The sequence below is a fragment of the Myxocyprinus asiaticus genome, chromosome 15, assembly GCF_019703515.2.
Source record: "Myxocyprinus asiaticus isolate MX2 ecotype Aquarium Trade chromosome 15, UBuf_Myxa_2, whole genome shotgun sequence".
Taxonomy (NCBI): Eukaryota; Metazoa; Chordata; class Actinopteri; order Cypriniformes; family Catostomidae; genus Myxocyprinus; species Myxocyprinus asiaticus.
Genome location: NC_059358.1, coordinates 23,047,165 through 23,068,270, shown reverse-complemented (window position 1 = coordinate 23,068,270; position 21,106 = coordinate 23,047,165). Strand labels below are relative to the sequence as shown.

General features: G+C 38.9%; 1 protein-coding gene across 3 annotated transcripts in view; it reads left to right on the top strand.

Moving 5' to 3' along the window:
* The window catches only part of epb41l4b (erythrocyte membrane protein band 4.1 like 4B), a 46,547-nt gene that overhangs the window by 10,289 nt on the left and 15,152 nt on the right, over nucleotides 1-21,106 (top strand). For all 3 annotated transcript variants that reach the window (XM_051718678.1, XM_051718677.1, XM_051718676.1), the window contains exons 2-15: nucleotides 881-985; nucleotides 1,288-1,330; nucleotides 5,868-5,946; nucleotides 7,460-7,504; nucleotides 7,997-8,049; nucleotides 8,180-8,300; nucleotides 9,000-9,087; nucleotides 16,103-16,191; nucleotides 16,302-16,371; nucleotides 16,883-17,052; nucleotides 19,747-19,856; nucleotides 20,030-20,060; nucleotides 20,165-20,198; nucleotides 20,460-20,575. In XM_051718678.1, coding sequence (XP_051574638.1) covers nucleotides 917-985; nucleotides 1,288-1,330; nucleotides 5,868-5,946; nucleotides 7,460-7,504; nucleotides 7,997-8,049; nucleotides 8,180-8,300; nucleotides 9,000-9,087; nucleotides 16,103-16,191; nucleotides 16,302-16,371; nucleotides 16,883-17,052; nucleotides 19,747-19,856; nucleotides 20,030-20,060; nucleotides 20,165-20,198; nucleotides 20,460-20,575 — 1,118 coding nt within the window. In that variant the 5' untranslated portion in view covers nucleotides 881-916. The remainder of the gene's footprint in view (nucleotides 1-880; nucleotides 986-1,287; nucleotides 1,331-5,867; nucleotides 5,947-7,459; nucleotides 7,505-7,996; nucleotides 8,050-8,179; nucleotides 8,301-8,999; nucleotides 9,088-16,102; nucleotides 16,192-16,301; nucleotides 16,372-16,882; nucleotides 17,053-19,746; nucleotides 19,857-20,029; nucleotides 20,061-20,164; nucleotides 20,199-20,459; nucleotides 20,576-21,106) is intronic.

Genomic DNA, 21,106 nt, shown 5'->3' with positions numbered 1-21,106 from the left:
GTTCACATTCACTTTCATTGTAAATTTGTCAAAATAAATTTTTGTGGAAATCAACATTATGCCATAAATGGTGTTGTTTGAGCTTAACTTGTATTGAACCCTGAATATTCCTTTAATGGCTCTTTATATTAGTGAGATGGTATTGTTGAGGATGTCCAAAAGAATTATATATCTCTCAGCCATGTCATTGTCTAATTTCTATTATCCTGCAGAGATACTGATTCATGTTTCCGAGCACTATGATTGGTTGAATTCCTCTCAGGGGATACTCCTCATAATCACTATAACAGGAAGCTCCTGCCATTCCCATGACCCATTCAGATTATGTGCACCCTCCTTTGCCAAACAACATCCTCAAACCAACAGTAGAAATCAATCAGGCACCACAAAATGGGACAAATCCAATACTAACTAAAAATTCCCTGCATTCATTCAAGAGTTTTTGATCTGAGTGAATGCTGGTGTTGAAATCAAATGGACTGTACCAAATAAGAGATTATCTCCAGAATAGTTTATGTAGTTTTTGCATGTGGTTGTTAAGTCCCTCTCATCTAGACATGACAACTCAAAATAGAAACAAGTTTTCGATGTCTCTTTGGTTTTTCAAAGCGCTTTGGGCTTTTTACATGCCATCAAATGGCTTTGTAATGAGACTACCTAATTTTTGCAAGGGAAGAACGGGGTGAGTGCATATGGAAATAAATGTAGTGTGCATGGCACGGTGTCTAATCAGAGCCATCGAGCCTTGCAGGCGTTATGGGGCTACTTCCTGCTGATGACATGCTCCACAGGTGTCCCCTTTATCTGTCTCAAGATCAGTGTGAACCCCAAGCTTTCTGCACTTAGTGATTTATCTGTGATCTAAATGTCTGCATTTCAGAAACACTCCAAAGGACAGGATCTGTTTGATCAGATTATGTATCATTTGGATCTGGTGGAGGCTGATTACTTTGGCCTGCAGTTCATGGATCAAGAGCAGGTTGCGGTGAGTGGCTCTTAATGAGTGTGTGTGTGTGTGTGTGCACGATAGTGACCTGTTTTTCTATAAGCTGCTGCTCTTAGAGCAGAAATGAGAAATGGAGACTGTCAGTGTGAAACAGCCACTCGACATCAATCAGAACAACAGGATTTTCATTTCCTATGCACTCAAACTAATAACAAACTCTCTCTCTCCCTCCTTTCTTGTTCTTTCTCTCTCACCCTCTCTTTTTTCCTCCCACTTTCTCCCCCACTTCTTCCTTGCTTTTTTCTCTTCTCTTGTATTTCATATTTCCTTCATAATTTCAGCACTGGTTGGATGCAGCCAAGCCCATAAAGAAGCAGATTAGATGTGAGTAGTCATGAGACATTCTGTGCTCTCACACACACTTAGGCCCTGTTTATACCTGGTATTCATATGAGTTAGAGACTATTTAGCCTGAGACTGAGCACTGGTATTAAAATTAATGGGAAAAATTGGAATGCCCAATGTGGCAGATGTAGAAAAGGAAGTTCCGCCTTACAGGTAAAAGAGTCAATCACCTTTTAGAGGCAGATATCACCTGTCAGTCAACTCTAACGCGCATACGCATTAGCGGGACCAGCCTGTTAAAAAAAAAAAAAAAAAGATACGTTTTTTGCCGTGATCTGTGCTAAGGAGGCACAGTTTATTACACCCACTGTTGTCAGATTTAACTGCTGATTTAAAATATGTTCTTTGATTGTAATCTTGAACAACCATTTTGGAGATTTAATTCTTTCTCCATTCAAGTAGAAAGGAGCTGTACTTTTATGCCGCTTGCTGACTGGGAGCATTCCAGCGATGGCCAAGTGGACTGACTTGCCTTGAAAGGGATTTTGGATGCGTTTTAGGCGATTAGTTTGAAATAGGACAACGCTTAAGACAGGAGTTAATGGGGTCCAAAACTTTTTGAGATTTGTCCACTTAGACCACATTGGGAGATGGTTGAAAATGCGTGTGGCCACTTTGGCTCGTATCTTAAATGCTCATCCGCTTGATTGTGCTTAAAAAGCACACGTTGCTCACCCTCCTCACCTGTCAATCAACCAATGCGTTAAAACAAGTGTTCAAATTTTGCCAGTTATGTACGGCTTTGAAAGGAAATAACTAACCGATCAGAAAATATAAAAAAGTGAATACATGTACATGCGCAAGGTCTTCTTCAGTATGCCTTGTATTAACATGCAGGGACACAGATAAGTATGCACATCTGAGGCTCAGTTAATACTGGTACTTCAGTATACAGTGTGCCGATTTTTAACGCTTTTCATTTCTTTTACTCGTTTGTGCTTAATTATCATGCACAAGTGGCTAAATGAGATGCAAATTGCTATCAGGTTAAATTGTGATTTGTCTTGCCTGTCCACTTGTGATCAGACCATCCAAAATGCATCTGAATACCACGTGTAAACAGGGTCTGACCTACAGTTGAAGTCAGAAGTTTACATACACTTATGTTGAAGTCATTAAAACTCTTCTTTTTTTTTTTTTTTTTTAACCATTCCACAGATTTCATATTAGCAAACTATAGTTTTTGCAAGTTGTTTAGGACATCTACTTTGTGCATGACACAAGTAATTTTTCCAACAATTGTTTACAGACAGATTGCTTCACTTTTAATTGACTATATTACAATTCCAGTGGGTCAGAAGTTTACATACACTAGTTAAATGTGCCTTTAAGCAGCTTGAAAAATTCCAGAAAATGATGTCAAGCTTTTAGGCAATTAGCCAGTTAGCTTCTGATAGGCTAATTGGCTAATTTGAGTCAATTGGAGGTGTACCTGTGGATGTATTTTAAGGCCTACCTTCAAACTCAGTGCCTCTTTGCTTAACATCATGGGAAAATCAAAATAAATCTTGTAATAAAAAATATAAATAAAAATGTGTGGACATCCACAAGTCTGGTTCATCCTTGGGAGCAATTTCCAAATGTCTTAAGGTACCACGTTCATCTGTACAATAGTACGCAAGTATAAACACCATGGGACCACGCAGCCATCATACCACTTAGGAAGGAGATGCATTCTGTCTCCTAGAGATGAAAGTAGTTTGGTGCGAAAAGTGCAAATCAATCCCAGAACAACAGCAAAGGACCTTGTGAAGATGCTGGAGGAAACAGGTTGACAACTATCTGTACAAGTATCTATATCCACAATAAAACGAGTCCTATATTGACATAACCTGATAGGCTGCTCAGCCACTGCTCCAAAACCACCATAAAAAAGCCAGACTACAATTTGCAAGTGCACATGTGGACAAAGATCTTACTTTTTGGAGAAATGTCCTCTGGTCTTTTTCTCCCCTTTCCTCCCCAATTTGGTATGCCCAATTCCCAATGCGTGCGTGGCGGCGTAGTGACTCGCCTCAATCCAGATGGCGGATTGAGGCGTTGCCTCCGCGTCTGAGAAAGTCAATTGGCGCATCTTATCGTGGCTTGTTGAGTGCATTACCGTGGAGACCTAGGTGTGTGGAGGCTTCACACTCAACTCGCCACATGCCCCACCAAGAACGAACCACATTATAGCGATCATGAGGAGGTCACCACCATGTGACTCTACCCTCCCTAGCAACCGGGCCAATTGGGTTGCTTAGGAGACCTGGCTGGAGTCACTCAGCACACCCTGGGATTCGAACTAGTGAGCTAGCGAACTCCAGGGGTGGTAGCCAGTATCTTTAACCACTGAGCTACCCAGGCCCCTGACATTTCACATTCTTAAAATAAAGTAGTGATCCTAACTGACCTAATACAGGGAATGTTTTCTACAATTAAATGTCAGGAATTGTGAAAAACTGAGTTTAAATGTATTTGGCTAAGATTCTGACTTCAACTGTATATAAGTGAGGGGACACCATACACTTCTATTGTTTTATATATAGCTAATAGGGCTGCATAATTAATCAAAATAACATTTAAATCGTGATATGACCTTGTGCGATTTATATGTTAATGCACTAACTCAATACAGACAAAAAAAAAGAACAGATGTGCTCTGAGTTCGGTTCCATTTGCTTAAGAGCGCTGAGAGTGTTACTTTAAATTTAAAGCGCTGCAGATTAGCTTTTGCGAAATTCCCAAAATGTTTGGCTGCTAAAAGTTAATATACAAATTAAAAAAAATTCACCCAATGGCACCAGGAATTTGTCAACAGAGGAGGAGATGATAAAATGAGGATCACCTTTTACAGCTGTTGTGAATGTAAACTTGGCCACACACAAACTCTTCAGCAGATGTCACCAAAATAAAAGCTAGACGATATAATTAGAACTATTGGACTGCATAGCAATGCCACGTGCAAGGTAATATTTTATTACATAAAATATATTACCACTGTATAATAGTAATTATAACAATAACACTCCCCTGGAGTCGTGAGTTCGAATCCCAGGGTGTGCTGAGTGACTCCAGCCAGGTCTCATAAGCAACCAAATTGGCCCGGTTGCCAGGTAGGGTCGAGTCACCTGGGGTAACGTCCTCCTGGTCGCGATTCGTGGTTCTTGCTCTCTATGGGGCACATGGTAAGTTTTGCGTGGATGGAGTGTAGCATGAGCCTCCACATGCGGAGTCTCAGCGGTGTCATGCACAGCGAGCCATGTGATCAGATGCACAGATTGACGGTCTCAGAAGCGGAGGCAACTGAGACATGTCCTCTGCCACCCGGATTGAGGTGAGTAACTGCACCACCATGAGGACCTCCTAAGTAGTGGGAATTGGGCATTCCAAATTGGAAGAAAAGAGGATATTTTTTTATTTTTTTTTATAATAATAATAATAATCATAATAACAACAATAATAGTATCATACAAAATTATCATATTTAAGTTGACTAGGTTCCAAAAAATTATGAAGATGAATAGGCTGTGATCCTATCACAAAGTGTACAAAAACAGGTACACAGTGAAGTGTGAACCCTCAAAGAGTTTATTGGCAGTAGAACATGGGCAAATCATTACCAAATTTTGGTCTAGTTTTTTTGTATGTTGTATCACAGTTCAAATCGCAATTGCAATGATTTTCAAAATAATCGCTACATGACTTTTACCAAATTGTGCAGCCCTAAAAGATAATTATAAATACTATAGGGTAGACTAACCCTTCCTCTAATATAAAACGTTTTATATTTTTAAAATTTCAAAAATGCTAAAAGTTTGTCCCCAAATAAAGCTGAATATGTACACACACACACACACACAATAAGGGAGGAGTTGGAGTCATGGAGTTGTTTAGTTAGCTGGACACAGATGGCTGATGACCTTGGTCTCATAATCTTCTGTTGCTACGAGTATCTATTAGTGTATACTCTATGGGTGTGAGTAGAGCCAATCCTAGTGTATGTTGTAAATGACACACCCCAAGCAACTAACCAAAGAGAAAGTTGCTTAAAGGAGAAAGTGGAAGATATAGCTGAAGAGTAACTGCAGTGACAAAGCGTAAACCTTTCAGTGCAGTTTTAAGTGTAAATATAATATGATTTCAACACTAATTTAAGATATTTCTGGCCATCTGTTACGTTACTTGTGGGCAATTCAAAGCGAGTTTGTTGTCAATAAAGAGGCCATTGATGGAACCTCTCTTATGTCTTTTCTGTATTCTAGTGTAATTACTGTTGTGACCTTCAGAGCGGTATACACTTTACAGCACTTTTAAAAGCATTGAGTCACACTGAATCAACATTAGCTGACTTATGCCTGTCTCTATGACAACAGTCTTCCAAAGCTCTCAAGGATTATTCTTGTCTTGTCTTTTTTCCTTTAAATTTTATGTACAAATTTCACTGTTTATTCACTGACAGAGCCATTGACATTTGGTGTCTGTTTCGTTCCCTCATTTCAGTCTTTTACTCTTAAAATCTTTCTCTCTGTCATAGATGGGCCTCCATACAGATTGTTTTTCAGAGTTAAGTTCTATTCATCAGAGCCCAATAACCTCCATGAGGAGTTCACCAGGTAAAGGAGGATAACAGTTATATATGCTTTTTATTTTGTCTAACCAAAAATCATTACAGACATCCTGAAAGGTTAAAGGAGTAAACTGTCTGGGTGGGTTTCTTGTGAAGCTTTTTAAGTCATGTTTCTGCTTTGCTATAGTTAATGTTCTCAGATCTTGCAAAGCTTTATAATGAATTAAACTGAGGTTTTTAAATGTATGGTTAGAGGGATACTTCACCCATAAATGGAAATTCATCATTTACTCTCATGTTACGCGCATATTGTTCTAATCTGTATGACTTTCTATCTTCTGTGGAGAACAAAAGCACATGTTAAAACATGTACATTATATAGATATATTATATATTGGCCTCCATAAAATTGTCTTCTGAAGTCATGTGATAGCTTTGTGTGAGGAACAGACTGAAATTGATGTCATTATTCACTGATAATCTTCCCCTCAAATGCTTTTAACCGCTGCAAGCTTATCATAGAGTCAGCGAGTTGAATTCGAGAACTGGATCAATCCTATTTGTGAATAAATCATTCAGACTGTTGTGAACCAGATCAACCGATTCTTTGAAAAGATCCAACTCTAAAGAATTATTCATTCATAAATTGGATTTGACGACTTAAATTTCTGCCTGTTCACACAAAGCAATCATATGGCTTCAGAAGACGTGGAATATAATGCAGGAATTTTATGGACTACTTCTGTGATATTTTAACTGTGCTTTCATGTTAATATTTCAGTAGTTATATATAATACCACAATTTTGAAGCTTCAAAAGCACATTAAGGCAGCATAAAAGTAATCCATACAACTTAAGTGGTTAAATCCATATCTTCATAGAAGCGATATAATAAATGTGGTTTAATATCAGATACATTTTTAAGTCTTTTATTGTATTATTATTATTATTTATTTATTTTACTGTCAATCTCTACTTTCACATTCTTCTTCTTTTGGTTTTGGGGATTCTTCATGCATATCGCCACCTTCTGGTCAGGGAAGACAATTTACAGAAAAAAAAAAAAGACTTTTTGTCTGTTTTCCACCCACACCTATCATTATATCTCTTCTGAAGGTATAGATTTAACCACAGGAGTCTTATTGATTACTTTTATGCTGCCTTTGTGTTTTTTTGGAGCTTCTACTTTTTGGAATCCACTGACTTGAAGAGAGCTGAAGTATGCCTCTAAAAATCTTTGTGTTCAACAGAAGAAAGAAAGTCACACATCTGGGATAGCATGACAGTGAGAAAATAAGACAATTTTAATTTTTGGTGAGCTATCGCTTTAAAAAGCTCCAGTCCCCATTCTTTGTAATTGCATGGGGGAAAAACGAACAATACATTCTTCAAAATGTATTTTCCAAATTTTGTGTTCGACAAAAGAAAGTCATACAGGTTTGGAATGAAATGAGGATGAGTAAATTATGATAGAATAAAATTTTTGGGGTAAACAATTCCTTTAAAATGTCTGAACTGTAATATTTGACTGTTTGTGACTATATAACCGCTTTTTGCAGGTATCTCTTTGTACTGCAGCTTAGACAAGACATACTGTCTGGCAAGTAAGAAGTTCCACTTATCCCACAATCAAACACACACAATCATTTCACTCGCAGTGAAAAAGAGAGGGCTTTTCATATCCTATTTTATGCCCTCTGTCACACCTCTGACCCTCCCTCTGTGTTATGCAGAGAGTGAAGCAGGGTTTTCTACTGGGGTCCGATAAAAGCTCTGTTTCAGAGTGTATAATCTGGATCTGGTCTCCTGGGTGCTGCTCTGCTCCTTTTTAATAAAAGAATCTCTGATGAGAAACAACACACAGCTTCTAATTTAAGAGCACAGATATGCTCCGACACACTTTCCCACACAGGGGGCACATGCGCTCTTATGCAAACACGGGGTCTCGTTATCTCACGTTTCAAGGAAGTGGATTTTGACCATTGTTAAAATACTCTGTTGGTTAAATGTGTGGTTAGAAAGTCACTTTTAAATGCTACAAACACATTTACAAGCTGTTTTATTATTCATTAAGTCTCTCCTTTTTCCCCGAGCAGGTTAAAATGTCCGTATGATGTGTCTGTGGAGCTCGGGGCTTATTGCCTACAGAGTGAGTTCTGTGTATTTGTCTCTGTGTGAGAGAAAATATATTTGGACTGTATGTATTTGCATATTTGCCTCAGAATTTTGCCAATTTCATTTATATTGCACATTTCTTTTTGTGTGTGTGTGTGTAATAGGTGAACTTGGGGATTGTGACCCATTAGAACACACTATTGTGTTAGTATCAGAGTTTCGTTTTTCACCCAAACAGACGGAGATCATGGAGGCAGATATCTACCGCAAATGGGCTGAGTGCAGGTAAGCCCCATCCCACTATACTACTTGGCAGCTAGTGCAGTGGCAAATTGAAACACTAAAAGTGAAAATGCTATGCAGCGTGACAAAATACAGCCAATCAGAACATATTTGATGTTTAATACACAACTATGTGGAGCAGGATTTTGGATCAGTTGCATTTTGCTGCAATCAGCACAAGATGCGATAAAAATAGAAATTGAGTTAACAACAAAATGTAATTTCCAAGTCATGGCTGGTCATGGCAGAAACTTTTAACATGAAAGAGATTTATCGCTTGTTGCTTTTTCACATCAAGCCTGGTTAGAACATAATGTAAGAGTGTGTATACATTTTGAATTAAGCCCTTAGAATGGATTGAAGATTCCCACATTCAGGTTCTCTCTTTTTTTTTTAGACAAACTCAAAGAGACTCAAAACCACACAAGCAACTTGGTGCCCCTGTGGTTTTAAAGGAATAGTTCACCCAAAAATGAAAATTCTCTCATTTACTTACCTTAATGTCATCCAAATGTGTATGGGTTTCTGTCTTCTGCTGAGAACAAACAAAGATTTTTAGAAGAATATCTCCGCTCTGTTGGAGTTGCTGTAATCTAACCATGAAATGTAGTGGATTAGAAAGGGTCTTGAATGATAATTTTGTTGTTTGTTGTGCTTCATGAGATCATGAGTTACAACGTTCACAAAAACATCTCTCTACAGGGGAATGAGTCCATCGCAAGCTGAACTGAATTTTCTGAATAAGTGCAAGTGGCTGGAGATGTATGGAGTGGACATGCACTTTGTGAAGGTGAGACCTCCCTTATTGACTCCACTGTAGTTGTTATGTAGATTCTTTGTAGTTTGTTCCTAAATGCTCTCATGGATTTCAAGGATTCCAGTGTGCTAATAGTGTATGCACATTTTCACGCTTTATTTATTATATCTTTACCAAGATAATATACCTCCATAATAACTTAAGTATACATTGCTTGAAGTGGGCAGGTACTCACTGGTACGCAGTCTCTAATTTTAGTCAACAGAGTACTTGCAGTATTTCTTGCATACCACCACTTCTCAGAGTCTCCCAGTATGATGTAATGACTTTATTTAATTTAACACAGGGATTTATTGAGGCCTGCCAATCACTTTTATCTGATCTTCCAAATTAGTATGATAAAATCGCAGTAAACATCCGAGCGCTCTCTGTGAAAACTAAGTGGTGAGTTTAACAACACTCAACACGTGCAGCAGCATTGGTGGTCGTCAAGCGATTAGTGATGGGAAGATCGGATCATTTAAATGACTTGGATCTTTGTGTCTCGTTCAGCAAAATGAACAAATATTTATTCAAGTTATTTCGTTCATTTGAGCAAGATTATATTAATATAATAGCCAAATCCCCCCAACACGTCTGCTTACGCAAACTTTCATTATAGTCCCAATAAAGAAAAAATTATAATGCATCCAAGGACAAATTATGAGAAACAGAAAGATTAGTTCACCTGTGGAATCTTCTTGTCCGAGTCGTCCGTTCTTTTGTCATGTGACAGCCGTATGTGCATAGCATATACGGCTGTCACGTGATACAGCTGTCACGTGACAAAAGAACGGACGACTTGGACCAGATGACTGGTGAACTAATCATTTCTGTTTCCTGTGTGAGCAATGCATAGCGTATACGGCTGTCACGTGACATAAGAACAAACAACTCGGACCAAAAGAGTTGAACTAATCATTTCTGTTTCCTGTACAGCGCCTATGCTGTTTTCACATAAAAAACGAAAGGAGGTTGCGCAATGCGCATGCGCGGCCAACGCAAAATTAACAAATCATTCATGAACGACCCATCACTACAAGCGATCTGTGGTCCAGTTCCGGAGGAGCGCGCATGTTTAAGCTTGTCGGGGCGTAGTTCAGTTACACTCTTCTCCAACACGTTTTATCCGTCTTATTCAATCAAATTTATGCAAATTGTTTAGCTGCTGGGTGCAGTCAAAACTACAGGCTTAAAAAAGAAAAATGTCAAAGCTGTTACAGAAGTGATGCCAGCTAAAATGCACAACCTTTTTTTCACAAAAGGTAACTCGATGATGAAAATCGAACCTTCGAAGAAAATACACAGGAAAATGAGCTTTTTATTCTCTTCTTTTCTGTAGTGCTTGTAAAAGATTGTGAAGTGTCACTGAACCTGCGCATATATATCCTGACAGTGTTTAGTTCTACATACAGATATATGTCAGTGTTCACAATCCTGAACATCATCAAATCAGTTTGTTCGCCATTTCTCATGATTGTCTGTACAAGTATCTGGCTCATGTGTGCAAATCATCTGTGCAGGACAAGGAAAGTCTAATTGTCCCCTCATTGAATGGCAGGATAATAATAATAAAAAAAGGAAGAACAGACATACTTCTCTCTTTTTTTTCAGTTTTATTCTACATTTATTTTGTGTAAAAGGACAGTTATACATTAGATTGCCATTGTTCTCTTACAGACTTTAGCCGATCTAACTGCTCTTCCTCAGTTTTCATAAACAAGTTAATCTAATTTGTTAGTTGAGGGTGTGAGGTCATATTTGTTCTTCAGCCAGATCAGATAAATTGAATTCTAGGAAGTTATGGCCAGACCTTGAAAATGTTAATTAAATAACTCTTTTAATGTAGTAAAATACTGAGGAGTCACGTGACGCTGTGCAAGGTTCGGACGTGTGAACGGCTGGCTCTGTGCACTTTGCTAGTTTTAATACTTTTTATGTCATAAACCGGTGAGATTCGGAATGGATAGATTATCTGGAGTCATCGGAGAGGGAATTAGCTGCTAATCCGTTAGCGACCAAGGTGGATTTGGAGTGCGTCTGGGAGAAATTGGAGGACATGGAGAACTGGCGGAATAACATCTGAATCGTCGGAATTCCTGAAGCCAAAGAGGTCAGGATATGGTGAAATTCCTGGACAGGCTTTTTCCAAATCTGCTTGACATAACAGGCCATAAGCTGGAAATCGAGCGAGCTCACAGGGTTTCAGCTCGGCAATCCGCTGAGGGAGACAGGCCCGATCAATTCTGGCCAAATTTCTGAGATCATCCTATAAAGATCTCGTGTTGCGTGAGGCAAGGAATAAAGGAAGGCTTTTTTGGAAGAACCACAGCATTTTCTTGTTCCCAGACTTCGAATTTGACGAGAGAAATGTGATCGATTCAAGGAATGCAAGAAACTCTTACATCAAAGGAAGGTCGCTTTTGCACTGATGTTCCTGGCCAAATTGAGAATAGATGCTAAGAATGGCCGCAAAACATTTACATGCCCACAGCAAGCGATGTCCTTCATAAATTCAGTGGAGTAAGTTATTTTGTGGTACGTTGTAGCCGAATGGACTGACTCACTGAACATTCACTTGACTGTTCGAGGAACTGAGCACCTTTTTTATTCCTTTTTGTGCTGGTTCTGCCAAGTGGCTGAGTTTGTTTTGTGGAGTAACCCTCCTTCAGGACTGTTGAGTGGATGAATCTGCACGTTCTTCATGCTTATGCCTCCTATTGGCTGGAGTTTGTTTTGTGGAGTATTTCTTGCAAGTCATTGGAGTGATTAGGTCATTTGTTGCACTCATGTAGCAGTCGAATGGGCCGGCTCACTGAACATTCGTTTGAATGTCCAAGGAAACTGAGCGCCCCTTTTTTATTTATTTATTTATTTTTTGCTGGTTCCGCCTAGCAGCTGAAGTTTGCTTTGTTTTGTGGAGTAACACACCTTCAGGACAGTTATGTGGATGAATCTACACATTCTTTGTGTTTATTCTGCCCATTGGCTGGAGTTTGTTTTATAGATTATCTGTTGTTTTGTAACTCTGTCTCACAAAATTTTTATAGAAACACTGGACTTGAGCAATCCGAAGGCAAAGTTGTCACGGGGGCTCTTGTAGGCATACATGGACTTTATGGCACCCCATAAAAAGAAGGAAGGTTATTTCCCTTAAACATAAGAAATATGATATCGTGTTTATTCAGGAAACGCATCTTTCCCTGCAGGAAGCTGAAAAATTTGGGAAGATATGGGTGGACATGTTTTATTTAGTGCTGGCTCAAGAAAGAGCAGGGGAGTCATTACACTGATAAGTAAACATCTACAATTCAAATGTCTCAAACAGATTTTCAGGGGCAAAGTCTTATTATGGCTAATATTTACGCACCTAATGTTGATGATAAGGGCTTTTTTTATAGATCTTGAAGGGATGTTGCAAGCTGTTGGCACCCCTCATGATATAATATTGGGAGGAGACTTTAATCTTTTGATGGACTCAGTCCTTGATCATAGTGAAGCAAAAGCATGCAAGCCTCCTAGAGCAACATTGGTGCTTCACAGGATGTGTAAATATCTTGGTCTTACAGATATTTGGGACTTTTGAACCTATCTGGTAGGGACTATAAATGTTTCTCATCAGTCCATAAGATTTACTCTAGATTTTTTTTTTTTTATATATCTAAGTCCCTCATTTCATCTGTTGTTGATTGCTCAATTGGAAACATTTTAGTCTCAGATCACGCCCTGGTGAGTTGAGAGGTGCTGCCACATATGGAGAAAAGGAAAACATATAGTTGGCACTTTCACGTCTCCCTTTTGCAAAATCCTGAATTCCAACAAATGTTAAAGGCTGAAATCAATGTTTATATTGAGTCCAACTGGTCCTCAGTATCCTCTGTGAGCGTGGCTTGGGAGGCACTTAAGGTGGTTCTTAGAGGCTGGATCATACAGTATGCCTCATTCACCAAAAAATTAAAAGCACGAGAACTCGTGGAGTTGGAAAGGATTATTAAAAGTGCCGGGGCAGAGCTGAAGTGCCGAATGTTGTCTGATGGCCTCAGAGAATTGACCCGACTGAAATACATATATAATACTATTTTGTTGTGGAAAGTGGAGTTTTGGCTATTAAGGGCAACACAGTCATACTTTGAATTGGGGGACAAGGCAGGAAAACTTCTGGCTAGATATATAATGCAGAGAGAGTCTTTTTCTACCATTCCCTCTGTGAAATCTGCTGGTGGTGAAATATTTACCTCAGCCATTGATATTAGTAATGCTTTTAAAGAATTCTATCTTGATCTCTATAGTTCCATATCTTGTCTACTGATGAGGATATTAGAAACTTTGTGGAACCATTAGAACTTCCTAAACTGTAAACAAAAAATTCTCTTGATTCTGAGATAACCTTGGAGGAGCTTGGCGAGGTAATTAAGGCCTTGCCTACAGGCAAGGCTCCGGGGCCAGATGGCTTTGCTGCTGAGTTTTTGAGATCTTATGCTACAGAATTGGCTCCACTTTTGCTAGAAGTTTATACAGAATCATTAAAGAATGGAAAGCTTCCACCAACCATGATGCAAGCCCGAATCAGTCTGATTCTTAAAAAGGACAAAGATCCAAGCGAGTGTAAGAGTTACCGTCCAATTTCCCTGATCCATCTAGACATTAAAATATTGTCAAAAATTTTGGCTAACCGATTAAGTAAAGTTATGACATCTCTTATACATATTAATAAGTCCCATTTCTGCTGGTCAGAGTGGATTGTGAGGAAGGTTACTACACTCGTGACCTATATGAGAGTGGAGTGTTGAGATCATTTAAAAATTAATGCGTGTGATTTAATATTTTTATTTGATTTTTTTCTTTGTTTTTGTTTTTTGTGTGTCTATAATCATGTGTGACCACAGGGATGTTTTTGAGGGTCATGGTGGGGTTGGGGATTGGGAGGGGGATGGGTAATAGTGGGGGTTAAATACTGATTCTGTGTATATATGTTTTGCTTTTCTTGGTTTAATGTATGAATCAAAATGTTAATCACAGTGTAGTAAAATAATATTAATGTAAATAAACGCATATTATTAACAGTTTTGATGTTAGTTACCATAAGAGTGTTATTTAAGATAAATATGGGAAAAAGTTTGGCCTCAGTTGAGTGTTCATCTGGATAATCTGGTCCCTGCAAGAAAGTAGTTGAAGAGCCCTACTGTATAGTACAAAACCCCAAGTTTATCTACTTATTTTTTAATAAACATACAATATGTTGTGAACAAAAACAGTCTAATATAAGTATAAATTATTTACCAAAAAAAAAAACTTTAATACTAACAAGGAGAGTAACTGCACTTTTTTTTCTGCCACTTCAAGTACATATTTCTGTCATGCTATTCTTCTCACCACAATTGTACAGAGTGGTTTTCTGAGTTACTGTAGACTTTGTCAGTTCGAACCAGTGTGGCCATTCTTTGTTGACCTCTCTCATCAATAAGGCATTTCCATCCGCAGAAGTTTTTTGTTTTTGGCACCATTCGGAGTAAATTCTAGAGACTGTTGTGCGTGAAAATCCCAGGAGATCAGCAGTTACAGAAATACTCAAACCAGCCCATCTGGCACCAACAATCATGCCACGCTCCAAATCACAAAGATCACATTTTTCCTCATTCTGGTGCTTAATGTGAACATTAACTGAAGCTCCTGACCCATATATGCATGATTGTTGGTGCCAGATGAGCTGGTTTGAGTATTTCTTTAACTGCTGATCTCTAGAATTTACTCAAAATGGTGCCAAAAACCAAAAAACATCCACTGAGCGGCAGTTCTGTGGACGGAAACGCCTTGTTGATGAGAGGGGTCAACAGAATATGGCCAGACTGGTTTTAACCGACAAAGTCTACGGTAACTCAGATAACCGCTCTGTACGATTGTGGTGAGAAGAATATATTCTCAGAATGCTATTCTGAGGTTCGGGTTGGCGCTGTTATGGCGGCACGAAGGGGATCTACACAATATTAGGCAGGTGGTTTTAATGTTGTGGCTGATCGGTGTGTACACACACACACACATATATATATATATATATATATATATATATATATATATATATATATATATATATATATATATATATAAATAAAATATAAAAATATTCAGATAATTAAAATGCATTACATTATTATGGCAGAGGAGTTGAGCATTGATAACACACAAAGCGGCTTTAGAATCCAATGTATTGTTTATTTGCATATTATTGAATATAAGCCTATCATTAGTATACAGTTCACAGCAATCCATTCCAACAAGTGAATTTGTCAATGAATCAGAGAATTATTATGAGGGCTTGTCTAAGGACCCGTCAATGTACACCTGCGTCAGACGGATGCTTGTGGAGCGTCTCACTTTGGTTGCATCACGTCATAAACAAATACATTTTCGGTAGCTGACTTCAAGTTAAACGTAGTTTAATACTTAGAAGAACACATCTTGAGGTCCCTTAGTTCGGATTTGCGCTCCAAGCTGTGTTTTGAACACAATGTATCATTTGTGTTGTGCTGTCTGCTGAGGGGTTGTTTTGTTCTCTGTAAGCTTCATGTTGCCTATACAGTTGAAGTTTCACTTACTGCTCCCTGGAGAAAACAGGTGGTACTTCAAGCTTGAATTTCTCACGGTTTTATTTTTTTACGCCTTATTTTTTTATAACATTAATCGTACTGAATTAATGCATTAAATCAACAACCCTAATTTCAATCCATATTTGTAGACCAAGTAGAGGAAGTTGTCATGGCCAATCTCTCTAACATTTGGCATCTCTGAAAAGCCCAGGGTGTCCTCTGATAATACCCCAAGATTTACCACTGTAGCATGTATGGGCTAAGAAAAACTTAAATAACAAATGTCCTACACAAAAATGAATTGCTGAGCCTCAGGAGGATAATGTCAGGCTTTACAGGGTTAAAATACCTGTTTGATGAGGTTTTTATATTGTTACCCGTGGGGTGAGGCCACCCTATCAGTGTTGTATACTTTTTCTATGCAGGGACGGGATGGAGGAGAATATGCCCTGGGACTCACACCAACTGGGATCCTTGTGTTTGAAGGATCAAGCAAAATTGGTCTCTTCTTTTGGTAAGATTCACAGTCACACCCTGTTGTTGTGACCTGTGGCTAGGTCATCAATCTTCTCTTGTGTTTTTTATTATTCCTCCTCCTCATGCTATATGTATGTGTTCAATCAGGCCTAAAATAACCCGTCTTGACTTCAAGAAGAACAGACTGACTTTAGTAGTGGTGGAGGATGATGAGAAGGTGAGCTTAACATGCACAAACTTGTACTTGCTCGTCCGGTTGTGCTCATGCTGTGTTTTTCCAAATTATAATGCGGGTAGTTGATGCATAACATGTCCAATTTTTTTTTTTTTTTATTAATATCAAGATTTTGGGAAAGAATGTATATGAATGTATAAGGGAAAGCGTACTTCGTAGATCATGTAACTGATCTTCACAAGTTTCATTTTTAATAAATGTTTTGCCCTCACTAAAGTTGATTAAAAGTGTGATCTTTCATTTTAAATGGACCTGTGGTGTGGCAAATAAAATGCAGATATTCAATGTAGTCTCTCAATTAATATGAGTTTCTAAAAACTTGCGTGCACAATAATTATAAAATAATTAGCAAAATGCTGTTTTAGATGGAGTATAGCTTGTCAATTTCCCAAAAGTATTTCATGTCAGCTACCCATGTACACATTCCTCTGTACTGCAAAGTGCGCCATAAAGTACTCTGCACGCACACACACATATATATTCCTTTATGCAGGGCCGAGAGCAGGAGCATACCTTTGTGTTTCAGCTGTCGAGTTCTGGGGAGTGTAAGCACTTATGGAAGTGTGCTGTTGAGAGCCATGCCTTCTTCCGGCTCAGACAGCCAGCCCAAAGCAAGCGCAGCCACAATGACTTCACACGCCTCGGCTCGCGCTTCAGATTCAGGTAAGCGCACACTAGAGGTGGGTCATCATGGCCAACTAGTCAATTAGTGAGGTCGACTAGTTTATCTAGATTTAAGGGGAAGGCTTTAATAAGCATGCTAGCAGCATGCTGTGCTTAGCTGTTGGACATTTTGCATGGTAAAATCCAAAAAGATGAATGTCTTTGGCTGTTATGTTATGCCTTGCACTGTTTTTAAGTGTCCCACCGCAAACGTTGGGTTTTTAAGATGGCGGGCTCTATTTTCGTGACCGCGCTAGGAGCAGCGCTAAGCGCAATGACCATGCACATTGTCTAATCCAATTTTCGTGCCAGCACAAAGGGCAAGTGGGTGTAGATGGGAGTGTTTGCGCTATCTGTGGGTATATGCACGCAAACTGTGGGTGAATTGTATGTTAGTGAAGTGCCGCAAAGCGCAATTTGAATAAATGGATCATTGTGCTAAGACGTTTGAGAATCACATTTAATCTGGGCGCAATGTCTAAAATCTGTTCCTGCATTTACAGTTTGGGGATTCCATGAGCAGATGATATCAGAGAGACATCGATCACTTTTAATACTACTAGCCATGATTTGCGTGTCAGTAGATCAATATGATTAATAATAACAATACGTTTATTTTGTATAGTGCCTTTTGAATGCTAAAGGATGCCGTACAGAAATTAAATGTAAAACATTAAACAGAGAAACATACAGTATACCAAATATACATTGCAAAGCAATGCACAGTGGAGAGAAGCAAAGCATATTTCAAACAAGTATGACAAGGCCGATCAGGACGAGAGCCTACAGTCCCATAGAGGCTGATAGAGAACTTGCAACACATACATCGCGGTCCGGAGCAGTGCTGGTAACAAAAAGAGCAGGGGATGCATTGCATACAGCCCGTTTACACAACCAAATTCTTATGAATTTGCTGCCTTCTTTTATATCGATGTTGCTTGACAGGAAATGGAAAATACACTGCGTGCCCAATTATTAGGCAAGTGAGTATTCTGATGTTATCATTATTTCCATGTGCATTTTCCAACTCCAAACCATATAAACTTGAATGCTTATTGTATTCAATCATTGTCAGGTGGTATGTATTTGTGTAATGAGGGAGGGTGTGGCGAAAGTGACTAACACCTTATAGCAAGGTGTGCATAATTATTAGGCAGCTTCATTACCTCAGGCAAAATGGGCCAAAAAAAGAGATTTAACTGACACTGAAAAGTCAAATATTGTAAAATGCCTCTCAGACGGATGCAACATTCTTGAAATAGCTAAACTATTGAGGCGTGACCACCAGACAAACAAACGTTTTGTTGTGAATAGTCAACTGGGGCGCAAAAAACACATGGAGAAGAAAAGGCGCAAATGAACTGCAAAAGACTTGAGAAGAATTAAACATGAAGCTACCAGGAACCCATTATCCTCCAATGTTACCATATTCCATAACTGCAACCTACCTGAAGTGTCCAGAATTACAAGGTGTCAAGTGCTCAGGGACAGTGCCAAAGTCAAGAAGGCTGAAACACGACCATCACTGAATATATTCACAAGTTGAAGCATCAAGATTGGGCAAAGAAATACATAAAGACAGATTTTTCAAAGGTTTTATGGACAGATGAAATGAGTGACTCTTGATGGACCAGATGGATGGGCCCGTGGCTGGATCACTAATGAACACGGCACCACTTCAAGTCAGGCGCCAGCAAGGTGGAGGAGGGATACTGGTATGGGATGCTATCATTAAGGATGAGGTAGTTGGACCTTTTCGAGTTGAAGATGGACTGAAACTCAACTCTCAAACCTACTGCCAGTTTCTGGAAAGTACTCAATTCAAGAAGGCTATGATCTTTATGCAGGACAATGCTCCATCACATGCATCCAAGTACTCCACTGCTTGGCTAGCCAGCAAGGGCCTCAAAGATGCCCAAATAATGACTTGGCCCCCTTCCTCACCTGATTTAAATCCTACTGAGAACTTGTGGGCCCTTCTCAAACGTGAGATTTACAGTCAGGGAAGACAATACACCTCTTTGAACAGCATTTGGGAGGCTGTGGTTGCTGCTTCAGTGGAAGTTGATCATGAACAGATCAAGAAACTGACAGACTCCATGGATGGAAGGCTCATGGCGGTTATTGAAAAGAAGGGTGGCTATACTGGTCCTTGAATATTTTTGAAAGGCCAAAAATGTTATTTAATTGTCATTTTGTGTTACTTATTGTTGCACCTACTCTAAAAATTGAGAATAAACAATTGAGTTGGGAGAAATTATTTTTGTAATTTAGTTGCCTAATAATTGTTCACACTTTCTCCCCTGAGAAAGACAACACTCACTTTTTCTTTGTTAAACATTCAGGTTTGAGGTTCAATAACATTTTGGATTGACTGAGAGCATTGTGTTTGTTCAACAATAAAATTAATTCTGAGGAATACAATTTGCGTAATAATTGGGCACGCAGTGTATAATGGAATGCAAACGGTGCAGTAACCGGAGAAGAACCTCATAATTAAATTGCACTTGACCCAGCCCATTAGCACTTTGCGCTCACGGTTTCACCAACCCACTTGTGTCTAGACTTAACGCAAGCTTACATGAAAATATAAATTTCATGCTCATCCTTAGCAGACACATGCACTCTTATTCTGGTAACATATTTGAAGTGATAGCAAATTTTTAAAAAGTGTTGTTTTGCTTGTGTTTGTAGTGGAAGGACTGAATATCAGGCCACACATAGTGGTAAAGTCAGGAGGGCAAGCACTTTTGAGAGAAGACCAAGTAAAAGATACCCATCACGGGCCCATTCAATGGGCAAGGGTAGGTCTGTGTGCCATATGCTATTTCTCCTTTCAAAAATCCACCTAATGTTCTTCCAGCTGACCATAATCTCCATCTCAACACTGCATCTGACCCTAGCTTTTAAATGCTTGTGTGGTGCAAATACCACATCTTACATATGTCATTTATATGACTGCTTTTATCTTCCACAGCCATCACTCCAGCAAAACATCCACATCTAAGGTAAAGCTGCACACAGTCTGTACAGTAATACTTTGTGTTGCTACTTTAATAGCTTCTTTGTTGTTCTTGTGTAATGAGAGCTTATACTCTCTCTGCTCCTGTAGTGCCCAGACCAGCCCTGACCCAAGCTTACAACCGGTACTATTTCTATATCCTCATACCTTATAAAGAAATAGATGTGGGGGTTCATTAGCTGTGGGTTTATTGCCCATTTCAATTTTAAGCACAATTTAAAATATGTAGAAAAAACAAAACATTTGTTTGGGGGAGATAATCCACCCTGATGAGATTTTTAGATACACTGATATTTGGCAGACTAAGTTCTTAATGCCCAAGTAATGAGTAAATGGCAAGAGATTTCACTCATATTAATAAAAGCATTTTTCTGTTTCCCTCTAGTATAAGTGCAACATTCCAATTGCACAGGAACCCTGGCAAAGATCACATCCGTCCAATTTGACTCCTCCCCTGTACATACAGCCAATTGAATTGGGATATGCTCCACCCCCTCATAGGTATGCATTGGATTTGCAAAGGCCCAGTTTACACACGTCGAGGGTGATCTGATCACAAGTGGTCAGCCGACAACACATTGCTGTTCACACCTAGTGGTAGCATTGCAAATGAGTCTCTTGTGACCACAAAAAAGGCTTAGTGTTTCAATCGGATACACTAGAATTTTAATCTAAGCACAAACTTGATGCAGAATTCTCAGTTATTTTAGTGGAGTACCTGCACCTGTTTACTTCGGATGTGCATGCTTGTAGTTCTATAAGGTTTAGTGCATGTACTGTATGTATAGCAGGGTCAGAAATGAATTGGGGGTTGGGGCAAAAATGCCACTGAAAGTGACAATAATGTCTTATTTATTTAAAATGTAGAGCCAAAAATGCCCCTGTAATGAATTCACTCTTTTTAATATTCTTTTTATTCTGATATATTTCCCAGTATTTTATTATAAGCCTAATATATACTATCACAAAACAAAGAGTTGACACTGATTTAAATTGTGATTAAAAAAAATTGAGGTTGAAAGCCTTATTGAA